Below are 18,381 nucleotides of genomic sequence, written 5' to 3'. Positions count from 1 at the left end.
GTTTTGGATCCAGGGCCCCTGAAGACAGGTGTGAGGACACAGGAAATGCATACAGTGTGACAGAAAAGCCACCGCAGATCCAGGGCTGGAGGAGGGGGCCATCCAGTGCAGCCCTTGTGTCCCCCCGGGTGGTGCAGAGCCCCTTTGTCTCTCTGATCTCAGTCGCTGGTGAGACTTAAAAGCTGGAAGTTGTGCCCTGTACTCTGAGCACTGGGAGAGGTGAGGGCTTGCTGAAGGCCACCAGAAGTGCTAGAACCTTCTTCACGTTCTCAAAAGCTCTATTTAAAATACTTCTAGGCAGCGCAGCGGGTTAAGCGCACGTGGCGCTAAGCGCAAGGACCAGCATAAGAATCCAGGTTCCAGCCCCTGGCTCCCCACCTGCAGGGGAGTCGCCTCACAGGCGGTGAAGCAGGTCTGCAGGTGTCTGTCTTTCTCTCCCCCTCTGTCTTCCCCTCCTCTCTCCATTTCTCTCTGTCCTATCCAACAACGACAACATCAATAATAACTACAACAATAATAACTACAACAATAAAACAAGGGCAATGAAAGGGAATAAATAAATATAAGAAATATTTCTAATTTTAATGCCAACGAAATCAGTTGTAATCAGATGTTTAAATAATTCACCCTCCCCTTTAAAAAAATGCTCTGCAATCCTCATCAGGTGGCCACTGGAGGCCCGGAGGCTAACTCACACAGCTGGCCCCACACTTGTGAAATCCATTCTGAAAGGAGAAGTCAGCAAAATGCTCCTGGTGTCTTGTGTCAGGAGCCCAGTCCAGCCAGGTGGCCCGATTGGAAAGGATCTTCCAGGGGAAGACCCGCCCTCTGGCCTGTCCGCACAGTACAGGTTGCCCCAGCCCACCTTGGGGAAGCAGCCAGGGTGGGCCAAGCCTGGGGAGGGCGGGCTGCCCCGCCTGGCCACCACAGGCTGGGCTCCTGTCACTGCAATGACTGTTGCTCCCGGCAACTGGAGATTAGTGCAGCTGTTGGACCTCTGGGAGGAATGTCAGCCTCAAGGCTTTGGGAGGGGCTGCTTGCTCACTACACCCCCCACCCCCCACCCCCCAGACAGAGCTGGGAAAATGAAGCATGAAATCCCTTTAAGAAGGAATGCCGGTCTGTCCTGTTAAAACATGGATCATAATGAATTGAACAGGAAGTTCAGACTCCTGCAGCCTCCCTGCCAGGTAGTGTCTGATTGCACTGAAGACGGCCGCCCTAGGACGACAGGAGGAAGGAGGGTTCTCTCCCAGCCGGTAAAAATGGCTTCACACAGCTTTGTTTTGTTTTGTTTTGTTTTTAAGATTTTATTTATTTATTAATGAGAAAGATAGAGAGACAAAGAACCAGACATTACTGTGGTACCTGTACCGCCGGGGATCAAACTCAGGACCTCATGCTTGGGAGTCCAACACTTTATCCACTGCGCCACCTCCCGAACCACTTCACACAGCTTTGTATGGGCAGCTTTTGTCACAGAGCACATGCTCAGCCTCCGCTAGCTGCCCAAGACTTCCCCCATCTAGAAAGTAGACCTGCAGGCTAGGTTAGATAGCATAATGGTTCTTGCAAAGAGACGCTCGTACCTGCGGCTCCAGAATCCCAGGTTCAATCCTTCTGCACCACCATAGCCAGAGCTGAGCAGTGCTCTAGAAGAAGGGAAGAAAGAAAGAGAGAAAGTGGGCCTGAATGCTGTTGCGAGGACAGATTAGTTCACCAGTCTTTAACTGCAACCACACTAACTGCTGCCTCCTTCTAGTGCTGTAAGTTAGACGCTGCCCTTGTCGGTGGTTCTGTCTTGGCGGTTACACGTTTTTTTTGTGTGCTGCCCTGCGTTCCCCCATCGTGTGCAGTGGTGAGGGAGCTGGATTCTGGGGCCCCTCCCAAGCGCCGTGTACTGGACACAACATAAAGCCTTTGCCTTCCAGCCGTTATTGTCTTAAAGAGCCGCCTCTTTTGAGTTTGGCTCTCGGACAGATTGAGCAAGTGTGCGGCTGTTTAAATTCGGTGTGAGTTCTGCCCACCAGATTTTGTAATCCAACGGTGTTGAAGGTCAGAGAGAGAAGCCTGAAGGGACCTGATCCCTATAATAGAAACACACATCATAGTTTGTTGGGGGAAACCTGAGATTCCTTAAAGGAAGAGAAAATGTCTCCTGATGTTTGGAACATGCAGTCTTTTGAAAATGTTTAGTATAGTCAAAAAAGAAAAAAAAAATGTTTTCCCCTGCCTGAACTCCATTCTGTGTGGTGTGCACCATGTCCCCTGAAAGCTGCTGGTGTTGGGTGGAGCTCTGTCCAGCCTTCGAGAAGGCGGTCAAGTGTGTGTGTTGGGGGGGGGGGAATCTCTTGGGGTGCTCGTAAGTTTTTTTCCTTCTCCTTTTATTTTTATGTGATAGAGACAGAGATAAATGTCAAGGGAAGGGGGAGAGACACCTGTAGTACTTGCTTCGCCATTAGTGAAGCTCCCCCCACAGGTGCACACCAGGGGCTTGAACCCGGCTCCTTGCTCTACCTACCAGGTGCAGCACTGCCCAGACCCAACTTTCCCCTTTCTTTTTCTTCCTTCCATCCTTCCTTCCTCCTTCACTCCCTCCCTCCCTCCCTCCCTCCCTCCCTTCCTTCCTCACTTTCTTACCAGAGCACTGCTCAACTCGGGCTTATGGCTGTACTGGGGACTGAATCATTATGTTGTCTCCCCAGCCCCCAATTTCTCTCTCTTTTTAAATTAAATTAACTTTTTATCAAAGCACTGTTCAGCACTGACTTACAGTGGTACTGGTAACTGAAAGTCTTTCTGAACTTTTTTTTTCGCCCTTTGGTTGCCCTTATCGTCATCATTGTAGTTATTGTTGTTGATGTCGCCCTTGTTGGATAGGACAGAGAGACATGGAGAGAGGCGGGGGAGAGGGGGAGAGAAAGACAGACACCTGCAGACCTGCTTCATCACCTGTGAAGCGACTCCCCTGCAGGTGGGGAGCCGGGGGCTCAAACCGGGATCCTTAGGCCAGTCCTTGAGCTTTGCGTCACATGCGCTTAACCCGCTGCGCTACCACCGGACTCCCCTGAAAGTCTTTTTTGCATAACCATTATGCTGTCTCCACAGCCCCCAGCTTTTTCTTTTTTAAAGCATGTAATGAATTTTCTTTTTTTTTTTTTTTTTATGAATTTTTTTTTAAGGATTGATTTTTTTTTTTTTTACCAGAGCACTATTCAGCTCTGTAAGGATTGATTTTTATTTACTACATATGAAAGAGTGAGTTTCACACAAGACAGAAGAGAGAAGCCCAAGCCCCAGACTTGTGAATGCAGTGCCAGGGATCAAACTGGGAACCACAGGCAGATAAATCCAATCCTTAATGTCCTGAACCTCCTCCACAGTCACGCTGGCAGCCTTTTCCTGTCCCTTTTCCTTTTTCCCCACTTGGGGTTTCTGTCTTGTCTTGGAGTGCAGGTCACTAGATGAATCCAAGATAATGGAACAGGCTCTGGATGGGACTGGTCCCAAATTGTAGCCTCCAGGTAGGAAAACAGCTTCCCGGTGGCCGTTTCCATGACACCGGTTGCTGAGCAACCGGAAGATGGGCTCACTGAGCCTACAGGCTTCTATCTCTAGGGTGTTTGGGGACCTGCCGCCCCTCCGAGTTTTCAGTTTAGGCCGCTGCCTTCAGTGTCGCATCTGCTGGTTGTGTGTGAGGTTCCTCTGTCCCTGTAGAGAGAAACTGCAGCTGTAGCACAAGATGTCACAGCAGACCCTCTCTCCTGACCAGGTCACAAGCGAGAAAGACATGGTGTGGGGGCCAGGTGTTGGCGGACCCTGGCGGACCCTGTAAAGCACAAGGACCTGTGCAAGGGTCCTGGTTCAAGCCCCCAGCTCCCCACCTGCAGAGGGTATGTGGGGGGGGGTTGCTTTACAAGTGGCTAAGCAGGTCTGCAGGTATCTATACTTCTTTTTTTTTAATATTTATTTATTTATTATTGGATAGAGAGAAATGGAGAGGGAAGGGGGAGATAGAGAGGGAGAGAGACAGAGAGACACCTGCAGCCCTGCTTCATCACGTGTGAAGCTTTCCCCCTGCAGGTGGGGACCAGGGGCTTGAACCCAGGTCCTTGTGCACTGTAAACGTGAGTGCTTAACCAGGTGCGGCACCACCAAGTCCCAGGTGTCTATATTTCTAGCTCCCCCTCTCTCAATTTCTGTCTATCCTATCCAGTAAAAGGGAAAACGATGGCCTCCAGGAGCAGTGGATTCAGAGTGCTAGCACCAAGCCCCAGCGATAACTCTAGAGGCAAAAAAAAAAAGGGGGGGGGGAAGAAAAGGAAAGAAAGAAAGAGATGTGCTTGGGCCGGTTGGTGAGGGAGCTGCGGCTTTCCCATGACCATGTCCTTGGCCGTGACCCAGGTCTGACCCTGGCCCCGATCACAGGGAAGGCAGCTTTGGTGCTGTGATCTCTTTCACTCTCTCTGCCTCTGAGAGAAATGGACCAAAATCTTTTGGGGGTGGAGAAAGTGGGAATTGTGACTTCTCTGCTGGACATGGGCTTTGGCGGGTGGGTCCATATGGAATGTAATTTCTTTGCCGTCCTCCCATAAGTGTGGCGCAGCTGGTAGGCGAGAAGGTCTTGCTCTATTCAGAAGACCACGAGAGCTTTGTCTCTACGAGACCCATAACATGGAGGTGGGACACATGGAGCTGGGGCCTGATTTGGACTTTGTTAGAAAGTTCTGGGTGGGAATGAGAGTGTGCGGGTGTTCTCTTTCTGAGATGAGGCTCAGGGAAGAGAGATTGCCAGGGTGGTGAGGGCCTTGCTTCTCACCAGGAGCTGTGATGAAGTCTGTAAAGTGAGCGCCAAGCACAGCTGCCATGGACAGAGTGGTCCAGACATTGTTGAAAGTAAAAAAAAAAAAGCGCCATCTCTTTCTCTGGGCCATTTGTAATAAGCTTCTGTGTTCCGGAAGGAGCATTTCAGACAAGCATAAGCCTCCCCCCCTCCCAGGTGTTACCCACTCCGGGGCCAATGGGCTGTCACTTCTTCCTGTTCCAGATACATTCACAACTGATCTGAGGTCTCACGTTTCACCTCTAAATATTTCATTCTGTGTCTGTGAAGGAAGAGGGCTTTTTGAAGACGCACAGCCAAGAGATGGCTGTCATGACTGAAAACCAGCAGTGGCTCCTTCCTATCACTGGGTGACTAGTCACTGACTGTTCCATTTCCCCGATCCTTAAAAGTGACTCTGTTCCTTTCAGTTCTATCCAGAGCTGAGTGCTGGTGTGATGCAGGGTGTGGGACCAAGAGAAGCAGGGACCCAGAGCCTAGTGATGTAGGGGAGAGGGGACACAGGGCTGGATGGAAGGGACTTTGAGGGTCTTGGGCCCTTCGTGTGGAGTGGCTTGGTTCAGCTGCCCCCCATTTAACTGTGGCACAGCCCTAATTTAACCTCTCTGGGTGCCCTGGGCAGGAAACATTCCTGTGATTTTGGGGTCTGTGCCCCCACCCCCACCCCCCCAGAACAGGACCCACTGGAGGAATTCCTGGGAACTGAGCCAGGAGACAAAAAAAAAAAAAAAAAAAAGGTTCTGGGCTCCCGGAGGCTTATCACGGTTTGTGGGCTTACACAGGACTCACTCCAAGAGTGTTTTGTGTTTCAAATGGCTCGTGAGACCAGAATTCTAATTTTAATTGCTTGATGACAGGAATCTTGATGGGAGATACAGCTGAGGTAGCAGCATCAGGGCTGAGGGCGGGGCTGGATTGGGGAGGGGGGTCGGGGGTGAGTGGCCAGCAGGAGGGGTTTCTGTACCCTGCCACTAACAGGTGTGATAAGGACAGTTGGGGCTTCTCTCTCCCCACTCCAGATCGAAGTGGGCTCAGCTGCTTCACAAGTAATTTCCTTATCTTGGTGTTTCAAGAGAAGAGTACCAAAGCCAAACAGTTTTCTATGAAGGTGTCCACGGCGTGAATTTGAGGGGGTGACTTCAGCCATCAGAGCCCCAAGTGCTCTGTCTGAACTGGTGGGCTGTGCCTGAGAGGCCCAGGGAGGCAGGACAAGTGTTCGGAGCTTCCGTGTAAATGTTTGCGGTGGTGCTGATCACACATAAGTCAGGTCTGCCTACTGCCTGACAGAAGACTCTTTTTTTCCCCCTTGATGGAAGACAATTTAAATAGCAACATGCGTCTCTAGTTCTGGTGCTGTGTGGGGGCCGTAGTTACTACCATAATCATTGTGTGACTTTTAACTTTTTTTTTTTAAACAAGGGTTATCACTGGCAATGAGTACCTACCTGTACAACTCCACGGCTCACGGTTTGTCTTCTTGAAAGATAGAAGAGGGGAGGGGCTGGGTGGTGGCGCACCTGGTGGAGCGCACATGTTACAGTGCACAAGGACGCAGCGGGTTAAGCGCACGTGGCGCCAAGCACAAGGACCGGCGTAAGAATCCAGGTTCCAGCCCCCGGCTCCCCACCTGCAGGGGAGTCGCTACACAGACAGTGAAGCAGGTCTGCAGGTGTCTGTCTTTCTCTCCCCCCTTTCTGTCTTCCCCTCCTCTCTCCATTTCTCTCTGTCCTATCCAACGACAACAACAGTAATAACTACAATAACAATAAAAGCAACAAGGGCAACAAAAGGGAAAATAAATATTTAAAAAATTTAAAAAAAAAAAAAACAACAATGTGCAAGGACCTGAGTTTGAGTCCCCGGCCCCCACCTTCAGGGGGAAAGCTTTGTGAGTGGTAAAGCAGCGCTGCAGATGTCTCTCTCCCTCTCTATCACTTCCTTCCCTCTAGATTTCTGTATGTCTCTATCCAATAAATAAATAAATAAATAAACATAATAATAAAAAATAAGAGAGAGGAGAATGAGAGGCTTGAACCTGGGTCCTCACACTGTAATATATACAATAATATATTACAGTAATATATACAGTCTACCCAGTGAACCACCACCCAGCCTCGATTATATAGCTTTTAAGATGGTTTTCTACAGGTGAGAGAGACAGCGTAATAGTTATGCAAAGGACGTTCATACCTCTAGCCCAAGAGGCCCCAGGTTCAGTTCCCCCACACCACATAAGCCAGAGCTGAGCAGTGCTTTGGGGGAGAGGAGGAAGGTTTTCCGTGAAGTCTTGGCATGAAAATAAGTAAAATATTGTAACACGGTATTGGTGACACATCCCGTAGGGCCAGGACACCTGGGTGTGAACTGTCACCTCTCAAGTCGGGTGTGACACGTTTCCAGGTGGCTGCCTTGGTGTGAGTCTGGCAAGGAAAGGTGTGTGTGGGGGAGGGAGGTTATGAACCAGCTCACATGTCTCCTATTATCTGGGTAACCTTGGCCTGACTGGTTCCTATGTGAGGCCTCCCCACATTCTGTCCAGTTAAGGTGCGTGCTGTGGTCATGAGCGCTTGGGGCCGGCTCAGTACAAGTAATTACTTTTCAGATAACGACAAGCAGCCGTGTTGGGATTTTATATCCATCACTGCTGATTCAGCTGAGGAGATGTGACTGTCATAGACGTTGTTGTGAATTAGGCTTTGGACTGCCATGCACTTCTGGCTGTCAGCCTCCACTGAGCCAACGCAGGAAGAAAGCTTTGGCTCAGTCACTCTGTTGTTTAATCCAGGTTAGAACGAGAGGGCTCATGGAATGGCTTTGGGTTCATAAGCTGAGGGATAAGACCCAGGTGGTGACGCCCCTGGTGAAGTGCACACGAGACAGCACACAAGGACTTAAGTTCAAGCCCCTGGTCCCCACCTGCAGGGGTCAAGCTTCACGAGTGGTGAAGCAGGGCTGCAGGTGTCTGTCTGTCTGTCACTCTCCCGCTCTACCTCCCCCCTCCCCTCTCAATTTCCCTGTCTCTGTCCAATAATAAATAAATAAATAATTTTTTTAAAAAAAAAAAAAAAGAAGAAGAAGCTGATGGATAGAGTGAAAGAAAAAAAAAAAGGTGAGGGAGGAAGATTTTTAGGAGTTTCTAACCGTGATCAGATGGAGCAGCAGAACCCTTACACACTAAGCTAACAGACTTGGCTGCCTCCTTCCATCCCAGATGTGACATCTGCTGCGTCACCTTCCGAACGCCTCGAGGACTGCTCCGGCACAACGCCCTCGTCCACAAACAGCTTCCCAGGGACGCGATGGGAAGGCCTTTCATACAGAACAACCCTTCCATCCCCGCCGGCTTCCACGACCTGGGCTTTACCGACTTCTCCTGCAGGAAGTTCCCGCGCATCTCTCAGGTACTGGGCTCACTCAGTGAGTGCTGCCGTCCTTGTGGTCCTTGTGGGGTGCTGTTGAGATTTAACCCTTTGGATCCGCATGGATCACTGAGCCGAGAGAGCAAAGTGGCCTTTTACTTCATGCCTGACTTCCTGTTAACTAGTGGCATGTAAATCTCGCTCAGCCATGATTTTGCCTGCTCTGAGAGCATGTGGAATGTTGTAAACTCCTGTTGTCCAGTCCTGTCAGAGAGAAAGAGAGAGAGAGAGAGAAAGTATTGGACTGGGGGACAGTTTAAGGATGATTCCATGAGTCCTCTCCCTCTAACCTGGATTAAACAACAGAGTGACTGAGGCAAAGCTTTCTTCCTACGTTGGCTCAAGCAAATTGACTCTCATGCTTGAGGCCTCAAAGTTGTCAGGTTCAGTCCCCAGCACCACCATAGGCCAGAGCTGAGCAGTGTTTTGATCTTTCTCTTTCATTAAAATCAAATAAATAAATGTGTGTATTAAAAATACAGTTTCGTGGTCCGGGAGGTGGCGCAGTGGATAAAGCACTGGATTCTCAACCATGAGGTCCTCAGTTCAGTCCCCGGCAGCACATGTACCAGTGTGATGTCTGGTTCTTTCTCTCTCTGCCTATCTTTTTCATGAATAAATTAATAAATTCAAAAAAATGATCAAAAATACAGTTCCAGGGGCTGGGTAGTTAAGCACACCTGTTTGTGTGTGTGTGTATGTGTGTGTGTGTGTCTTCTTTTTAATTTTTTTTCATCTTTTGATAGAAACAGCCAGAAATTGAGAGGAAGGGGGAGATAGAGGAGACAGAGAGACACCCACAGCACTGCTTCACCACTTGTGAAACTTTCCCCTTGCAGGTGGGGACCAGGGGCTCGAACCAGGGTCCTTGCACACTGTAACCTGTGCGCTCAACCAGGTGCGCCCCAAGCACACCTTTTAACAATGTGCAAGAAGCCGGGTTTGAGCCCCTGGTTCCCACCTGCAGGGGGAAAGCTTTTTGACTGATGAAGCAATGTTTCCCGTCTCTCTCTCTCTCTCTCTCTCTCTCTCTCTCTCCAGCACCCCCTTCCCTTTCAATTTCTGTCTTTAATAAATAAAGATAATAAAAATAAATAAAATAAGAGCTAGAGGGGGACAAAAATACAGCTCCAAAGATTGGACTTAAAAATTTCTTTTTATTCTTTTACCAGAGCATTGCTCAGCTCTGCCTTATGGTGGTTTGGGGGGTTGAACCTGGGACTTTGGAGCCCAAGGCATGAGAGTCTGAGTCTCTTTTGCATAATGGTATGCGAGAGCTTGATCGCTGGGGCTCAGTGCCTGCACCACGAATTCACTGCTCCTGGGGGCCATTTTTCCCATTTTTGTTGCCCTTTGTTGTTATTGTTGGGTGGGACGGAGAGAAACGGAGAGAGGAGGGGAAGGCAGAGAAGGGGAGAGAAAGACACCTGCAGACCTGCTTCACCGCCTGTGAAGTGACTACCCCACCACCACAGGTAGGGAGCCTGGGGCTTGAACTGGAATCCTCATGCCAGTCCCTATGCTTCGCGCCAGGTGCGCTTAACTCCCTATGCTACTGCCTGGATCCTCCTCCCCTTTTTTAACTTTTTTTTTTTTTAAGATTTTATTTATTTATGAGAAAGTTAGGAGTAGAGAGAAAGAACCAGACATCACTCTGGCACATGTGCTGCCAGGGATCAAACTCAGGATCTCATGCTTCAGAGTCCAAAGCTTTACCACTGCGCCACTTCCCATACCACTTTTTTTTTTTAAAGGTAATTCCAATTTCTTTTTCTTATTTTTTTTTTAATATTTATTTATTTCCCCTTTGTTGCCCTTGCTGTTTTTTATTGTTGTTGTTATTGACGTTGTCCTTGTTGGACAGGACAGAGAGAAATGGAGAGAGGAGGGGAAGACAGGGGGAGAGAAAGACAGACACCTGCAGACCTGCTTCACCGCCTGTGAAGCGACTCCCCTGCAGGTGGGGAGCCAGGGGCTCTAACCAGGATCCTTACTTATGTCGGTCCTTGCGCTTTGCGCCACGTGCCCCTAACCCACTGCACTACCGCCGGACTCCCCCCCTTTTAACTTTTTGAGAGAAAAGTGTGAGGGTGAGAGGAGAGAGAAGCTAGAGAACTCACAGCTCTGCCTGGAAATGGCGTGTAAATGCGTCTTGTTTGCTCCCCGCCCCGAGCAGGCCTGGTGCGAGACCAACCTGCGCAGATGCATCAGCGAGCAGCACCGCTTTGTCTGCGACGCCTGCGACAAGGCCTTCCCCATGCAGACCTCGCTCGCCCTGCACAAGCAGACCCACGCCCCCGCCGACCCTGGCCAGGACAGACCACAGGCCGAGAGCCTGCAGGGCGAGGATGCCCTGGACCAGAAGGTCTTCCTGGCCTGGCTGGGCCTGCAGCACACCAAAGAGGCCAGGCCAGCTCCGGCGGAGGAGCCCCTGCCTAGTGACAACCAGGCCATTCAGCTCCAGACACTCAAGTGTCCGCTACCTCAGGACCCCGGCTGCACCGCCGTGCTGGGTCTGTCTGCTCTGGAGGCAGCTTCCCTGGGCAGCCCGATCACCGTCCTGCCGGCCACCAAGGATGGCCTGAAGCACCTGTCCCTGCAGCCCTTCCAGAAGGGGTTCATCATCCAGCCTGACAGCAGCATCGTGGTGAAGCCCATCTCTGGGGAGTCGGCCATGGAGCTGGCAGACATCCAACAGATCCTCAAGATGGCAGCCTCTGCCCCCCCGCAGATCAGTCTTCCGCCTCTCTCCAAGGCCCCTCCCAACGCGCCCCTGCAGGCCATCTTCAAGCACATGCCCCCGCTGAAGCCAAAGCCCCTGGTCACGCCCCGCACGCTGGTGGCCACGTCCACACCGCCCCCGCTCATCAACACGCAGCAGGCCTCCCCGGGCTGCATCAGCCCCAGCCTGCCCCCGCAGCCCCTGAAGCTGCTCAAGGGCTCGGTGGAGGCCGCCTCGCACACACACCTGCTGCAGTCCAAGTCCGGGGCCCCCCTGTTTCTGCAGGCGCCGCAGGCAGAGCTTCCGGGCCAGGCGGAGATGAAGGCGCAGCTGGAGCAGGACAGCATCATCGAGGCCCTGCTGCCCTTGAGCGTGGAGGGCAAGATCAAGCAGGAGATCACGGAGGGCGACCTCAAGGCCATCATGACGGGCCCCGGCGGAGGCGGCGGCGGCGGCAAGAAGGCGCCGGCCATGCGCAAGGTGCTGTACCCGTGCCGCTTCTGCAACCAGGTGTTCGCCTTCTCCGGCGTGCTGCGCGCGCACGTGCGCTCGCACCTGGGCATCTCGCCCTACCAGTGCAACATCTGCGACTACATCGCGGCCGACAAGGCAGCGCTCATCCGCCACCTGCGCACGCACAGCGGCGAGCGGCCGTACATCTGCAAGATCTGCCACTACCCCTTCACCGTCAAGGCCAACTGCGAGCGCCACCTGCGCAAGAAGCACCTCAAGGCCACGCGCAAGGACATCGAGAAGAACATCGAGTACGTGACGAGCAGCGCGGCCGAGCTGGTGGACGCCTTCTGCGCCCCGGACACCGTGTGCCGGCTGTGCGGCCAGGACCTGCAGCACCACCGCGCCCTCCGCATGCACATGCGCACCCACTGCGCGCGCGCCCCTGGGACCCGCGCCCGCAAGCCCTTCGAGTGCCGCGAGTGCAGCGCCGCCTTCTCCGCCCGGCGCAACTGCGTGCACCACGTGCTCAAGCAACACCTGCACGTGCCCGAGCAGGACATCGACAGCTACGTGCTGGCCACCGACGAGGCCCCCGGCCCGGCCTCCGGGGCCACGGAGGAGCAGAAGCCCCTGGCCGCCTTCCTGGAGCCCCAGAACGGCTTCCTGCACGCCAGCCCGGCCCCGCAGCTGCCCCACGTGGCCGTGAAGCTGGAGCCGGCCAGCAACTTCCCCGGGGATTTCAACGAGCCCCTGGACTTCTCCCAGAAGGGCCTGGCCCTCGTGCACGTCAAGCAGGAGAACACAGGCCCCTTCCTCAGCCCGGGGTCCACAAGCCCCTATGACTGCTCCATGGAGCCCATCGACCTGTCTATCCCCAAGAATGCGCGGAGAGGGGACAGAGAGCCAGCCACCCCCGCTGAGGACAAGACACCCGAGCAAGAACCAAATGGCACCGAGCCGTCTCCCTGCCCACCGCCACCGGGTGCTGCCCTGCCCGTGGCCTTGGGGCCCAGCGGAGCCCCAGAGAAGCCCCCCGTGACCACGTCTGCAGGCACCGATCTGGAAGGCCACACTCAGCCCCTGCAGGGCACCGTCCAGGTAGCCCTGCCCATCTACTCCTCAGCTCTGGTCAACAGCTCCCCGCTCGTGGGAACCCCCACCCTGCTCAGCAGCCCTACCTTGTTACGGCCCCTGCGCCCCAAGCCCCCCTTGCTCTTGCCAAAGCCCCCCGTGTCGGAAGAACTGCCCCCTCTGGCCTCCATCGCCCAGATCATCTCATCGGTGTCCTCCGCCCCCACCTTGCTGAAGACCAAGGTGGCCGACCCCGGGCCCGCAGGCGCCAGCAGCAGCGGCGCGGCCTCAGACAGCTCCGGAGGCTCCTTCCCCAAAGCTGCCGCCGTCCCCTCCAGCACCGCCAGCCCCAAAGAACCTAGCGACCCGCCCCCTGCCGCCAACAGCCCGGAGGCGGCCTCACCCCCCGAACCGGGGTCCGCTGGATTGTCCAAGAAGAGGTCCCGGAAAAGGGGGCTGCGGAGCCGACCCCGAAATGGCAGTGACGGGGTGGACCTGGACTCCAGTGGCGAGTTCGCCAGCATCGAGAAGATGCTGGCCACCACGGACACCAACAAGTTCAGTCCCTTTCTTCAGACGGCGGAGGACGACTCGCAAGAGGAGGCGGCCCCGGCTGACCACAACGGGCCCAGCGATGAAGAGCAGGGCAGCCCCCCAGAGGAGAGGCTGCTGAGGGCCAAGCGCAACTCCTACGCCAACTGCCTGCAGAAGATCACCTGTCCCCACTGTCCCCGGGTCTTCCCCTGGGCCAGCTCCCTGCAGCGACATTTGCTCACACACACTGGTAAGAGACACCCTCCCGGGAGTCCTGCTAGGGGTGGGGAGTGAGGAGTGTCTGACAGGTGACGGGGGGGGGGGGGAAGCCCAGGGGCATGACCCACCGTCCCGTTTCTAACGTCCCTTTTCCCTCCGTCTCAGCGGCAGGGACCCACCCGAAGTCAGGTGAGACTTTCCTTGGTGTTTTTGAGGCCCCCTTGATGGGTCTGAAGCCTCCGGAGGTTGCACCCCCTTTCCTGCCTGTTAAGGTGTCGTTAACCCATCTTAGTCCTGCTCGGGAGACGCCAAGAGTAACCAGGGATTTCAGGTCGCAGTTTGGGCGGTGCCGTTACCCACCGTGCGCCCTTAGAGGGAAACTTTCTGATGCAGACTCCTCCGTTACCCTCCTGCCCTTCAGGCTGTTGCTGTTGTTTCCTCCTCTGCTCATTGTGAAAACTCAATGTGCAGTGAAGGGGTGTGTGTGTGTGTGTGTGTGTGTGTGTGTGTGTTAATGTTATGTGCAGTGAAGTTGTCAACTTTGGAGACAAAAGCACAAATACAAAATGACATAAAGAACGGTCTGGGTAATATATTTAAATTGGCAAGAAGAGCTCCCCCAAAGTGTTTCCCATGTCATGTCTTACCACTACATCACTTCCACATGTTGGTTTTGAAGAGAGGCAGTAAGTATCGTTGAGGGGCGGTGTGGTTCCTGTCTGAGGTCTGTGCGTACCAGCTGAGTGTTACTGGACTGGACACACTCTGGAGGAAGCCTTAGCCTCTTGGGGACCACCAGCCAAGTGTTCCCAGAAGACCCCAAAGCCAAGTAGAGATGCAGCATGTGACCCGGGACTAACTTCCACGTACACGATAAGAACCATTAAGCAGGTGTATTTCCCGGGCAGGATCTGGGACACGGTAACAACTTGGTTGTTGCTGAGCTGAAATTCAGATGTCATTGAAAGCTCTTGGCTTGGACTTGTTAAATCTGGTCTTTGGGTGACTGAGAGGGGCCCGGTGACCTGGGAAGGGGCCAGGATGCTTTATTCTGCCCCGGGGAGTCTGCTCTCTGCAGCATTGACCATCCCAGGAGCCCAGGGGAGATAGTAGGCAGGTGGTGGGGAGCAAGGACTTGGAAGGCAAAGGCCCGAGCCTTCTCCAGCACAGACTGCCACACGTGGGCAGCATTTCTAGGATGTTGGGTTCGAATCAGAAGGTGGGAGGAAGGCTGGGCTTCCTGTCTATGGAAATGCTTATTGGGTGGGGGCAGGACTTCTTTCTGACAATCACCTTTTATCCACTGGAACCTGGTACACCTGGTAGGTAGTGAATGATCCTGAAGGAGAAAGCAGCTGAGAGGAGGTGCTTCCTTTTCTTTATTTTATTTTATTTTTATATTTATTTATTTTCCCTTTTGTTGCTCTTGGTTTTTTTTTTTGTTTGTTTGTTTTTAAGATTTTATTTATTTATGAGAAAGATAGGAGGAGAGAGAACCAGACATCACTCTGGCACATGCGCTGCCAAGAATCGAACTCAGGACCTCTTGCTTGAGAGTCTAAAGCTTTATCACTGCGCCACCTCCCGGACCATTCTTGTTGTTTTTTATTATTGTTGTAGTTTTTGTTGTTATTGATGTCGTTGTTATTGGATAGGACAGAGAGAAATGGAGAGAGATGGGGAAGACAGAGGGGGAGAGAAAGATAGACACCTGCAGACCTGCTTCACCGCCTGTGAAGCGACTCCCCTGCAGGTGGGGAGCCTGGGGCTCAAACCAGGATCCTTATGTCGGTCCCTGCGCTTTGCTCCACGTGCACTCAACCCACTGCGCTACCGCCCAACTCTCCTATTTTTTAAATTTTTAATCTTTATTTATTTAATTTATTTTCAATAGACACAGAGAAATTGTGAGGGAAGGGGGAAATAGAGCGGGAGAGGGACAGAGAGACACCTGCAGACCTGCTTCACCACTCGTGAAGCTTTCCCCCTGCAGGTGGGGACCAGGGGCTCGAACTCAGATCCTTGCGCACTGTAATGTGTGTGCTTAACCAGGTGCGCCACCACCTGCCGCCCCCACCCCCCCCCCAGGCGCTTCCTAAAGAAAGGGTGTGGCGGTCTCTCTGATGTGCTTTTCCGTGACAATGCCTGTCTATCACCTTCAGGCTCTAAAGAGGTGAACGCTCAAGGTCTAGAAGTAACGACACCACCATCTGACCCTGTCCCCACGTCATCTCTCATTCACGTTCTGCCCGTGTCCCTCCGTCAGGGCTGCCTGTCCCCTTCAGCTGTGTATGGGCTCCCTCAAGAATCAGGGTGACTCACCTGTGCAGGTGCAGATGGGACACTCCACTGGTGAATCTTTGTTTTCAGTTACCTGAGTTTGGGGGAAGCGTTTGTTTTCGCTAGAGCACTGCTCAGCTCTGGCTTATGACATTTCTCAGGAAATGAACCTGGGGTCCTCAGAATGAGAGACTTTTGTATGTTTTTTATTTTAATTTTTATTTATTAATGAGGGGGACACCAGTGCATCCCTCTGACACACGTGACGCTGGGGACTGAGCTCAAATTGAACTTAAGAATGCTGTGTCTAGGGGTCGGGCGGTAGCACAGAGGGTTAAGCACATGTGGCACAAAGCGCAAGGACTGGCATTAAGGACCTGGTTCGAGCCCCAGGCTCCCCACCTGCAGGGGAGTCGCTTCACAGGCGGTGAAGCAGGTTTGCAGGTGTCTTTCTTTCTCTTCCCCTCTCTGTCTTCCCCTCCTCTCTCCATTTCTCTCTGTCCTAGCCAATAACAACAATAATAATAACCACACCGTTAAACAACAAGGGCAACCAAAAGGGGAAAATAAAAAGCGCGAGTTGAGCGGTAGCACAACAGGTTAAGCGCAGGTGGCCCGAAGTGCAAGGACCCTGGTAAGGATCCCAGTTTGAGCCCCCCGGCTCCCCACCTGCAGGGGAGTCGCTTCACAGGCGGTGAAGCAGGTCTGCAGGTGTCTGTCTACCTTTCTGTCCCCTTCTCTGTCTTCCCCTCCTCTCTGCATTTCTCTCTTCCTATCCAACAACGAACAACATCAACAACAACAGTAATAACCACAACAAGGCTACAACAACAAGGGCAACAAAAGGGGGGGGATGGCCTCTAGGAGCAGTGGATTCATGGTGCAGGCACTGAGCCCCAGCAATAACCCTGGAGGCAAAAAAAAAAAAAAAAACTGCTGTGTCTGTATCTGTTTTCCTTCATGCATGAGGAGTTCTGCTGCACTGGATTCAGGGGGAAAGGGAGAGATACACAGCTCTAGATCTTCCTCCAGTGCCGTGGCATCCCCCATGAGGTCCTGGGGCTCAAACCTAAGCTGCATGGAGGCAGGGCATGTACCCTACTTGGTGAGTGCTCTCTCTGTATGGTTTACTTTGGTATTTTATTATTTATTCTTGTATAGAGAAGGGGGAAAAAAACAGGGATTGGGGAGATACAAACGGAGGGGGCCAGAGAGAGAGGGAGAGAGAGCTGTAGCACTGCTTCATCACTCATGAAGCTTTCCCCCAGCAGATGGAGACCGGGGCCTTGAACCTGAGGCTTTGTCCATTGTAACATAGCCCCTGTCTTCCCCATGCCCCAGGGTCTCTATTTTGAGTGTGCTCCTTCCCAACCTCTAACAAATGCATAGACTTACCCTGAGGTCTAATGTAACCGTGTGTTAGGGTGGGGTGGGCAGTGTTCCGAACCTCCCGGTGGGTGCCCAGAACCACAGGCCGCACCTGGCTCTGCCATTTGTCTCTGTTCACACACGTCTGTGATAATTTACAGACTAGGCACTGAACAGTTACCAGCCCTACCTCATAGTAGAATAGTCATAGTTATTACTGTTGAGAAAATGACCCTTCTCAAAGTGTCTCACTGCAGGGGGGGGGGGACTTTGGGGCCACAGTTGACCACAGCTAACAGCCCATGGGCGACAGCCACACTTTTCCTATAGACATGGCCCCATCTAGCCTCTTGGCAGACAGCAGCGTGGGGTCAGTCAGTGTTCAGTCAGGGGCTGTTAACATGGGCTCCTGCGTCCAGTTGCCCCCTCCTCAACCGGAGTGGTAGGAGGAAGCTGCCATCTCTCTCCCACTCTCCCTGGCACGCTGGCCACCCACACCTCTCTGCCACTCCCAGCCGGAACTTCCTGTTCCCCGGGCACAGTTACTTCCTGGTTCCTCACCTTTCTGTGGAGGAGAGAGCCGTTGGCGGTGCTTTTGTGTATCCCACATGCTCGCAGGCCCTGCTTGAGACGAGCGTTCCAGAAGACACTGCCAGGCCTCTCCCACCTCCTGCCCCCCTCTCCTGTATGGGATGGTCCAGGGGCAGGTCCTCCATTGCTCTCTACCCTGACTCTGCCCCCACCCCTTTGTTTTCACAGTGGGTTTTCCTAGCTTGTCTCTGCCAGCCAGGGGCCTCTCTCCTCCTGAGTTTCCCAGCCAACTGAGCTCGGTTCAAAGTGCAGACTAAGCAGGAAAGCAGCTGCCCCCGGGGTGACTCGTACCTTCTTAGGTGGCAGTGCCCGGCCCCTTTAGCCAACCAGCCTCTGCCAGTTTCAGACGGAAAGAAAACAGAAGGTAGCCTTCAGTGTGGTGGGGCATAGAGAGCACTCCGGGTGTGAAGCCCAGTCCCTCACTCTCTCTCTCTCTCTCTCTCTCTCTCTCTCTCATTGTTCTCTCTTCCTCAGGCTCGTGCCTGCCAGATTCTCTCTCAGTGTATCACTTCCCTCTCCGTTTCTAGACTGTTTTTGGGAGAGTGGAGACTGGAAGCTGCTGTTGGCTTTTGCTGCTCGCAAGTGTGCTGGGGTGTGAGCTGTGTCGGGGGAAAGGGAATGAACGCCTGTGCTTGCAGGTGTGTTGGGTGGGACGCACCCAACCCTTGTGGATTGGAAGAAGCTTCGTTGGGTGTTGGAGTCTCTCCCCCCTCCCCACTTCCTTGTTTGTCTGTGTCTCTGTCTCTGTCTGGAAAAACAAAAATCGAGCTAACAAACAAACGAAAACCTGTCATCCCATGGCAGTGAAGCTCCGGCGATGACCCAGAAACCCAACAGCCACAACGAGAACCGGTGGGGCAGGGCTGTTTGACAGTCAT

General features: G+C 53.1%; 1 protein-coding gene across 9 annotated transcripts in view; it reads left to right on the top strand.

Moving 5' to 3' along the window:
* The window catches only part of RREB1 (ras responsive element binding protein 1), a 146,012-nt gene that overhangs the window by 112,114 nt on the left and 15,517 nt on the right, over positions 1 to 18,381 (top strand). For all 9 annotated transcript variants that reach the window (XM_007523295.3, XM_060188738.1, XM_060188739.1 and 6 more), the window contains 2 exons: positions 8,055 to 8,244; positions 10,439 to 13,295. In XM_007523295.3, the coding sequence (XP_007523357.2) occupies positions 8,055 to 8,244; positions 10,439 to 13,295 (3,047 nt within the window). The remainder of the gene's footprint in view (positions 1 to 8,054; positions 8,245 to 10,438; positions 13,296 to 18,381) is intronic.

Source organism: Erinaceus europaeus, chromosome 4, assembly GCF_950295315.1.
Source record: "Erinaceus europaeus chromosome 4, mEriEur2.1, whole genome shotgun sequence".
In the NCBI taxonomy this organism is placed as follows: Eukaryota; Metazoa; Chordata; class Mammalia; order Eulipotyphla; family Erinaceidae; genus Erinaceus; species Erinaceus europaeus.
Note: the sequence above shows the minus strand (reverse complement) of the source record. Positions and strands in the feature narration are given on the sequence as shown.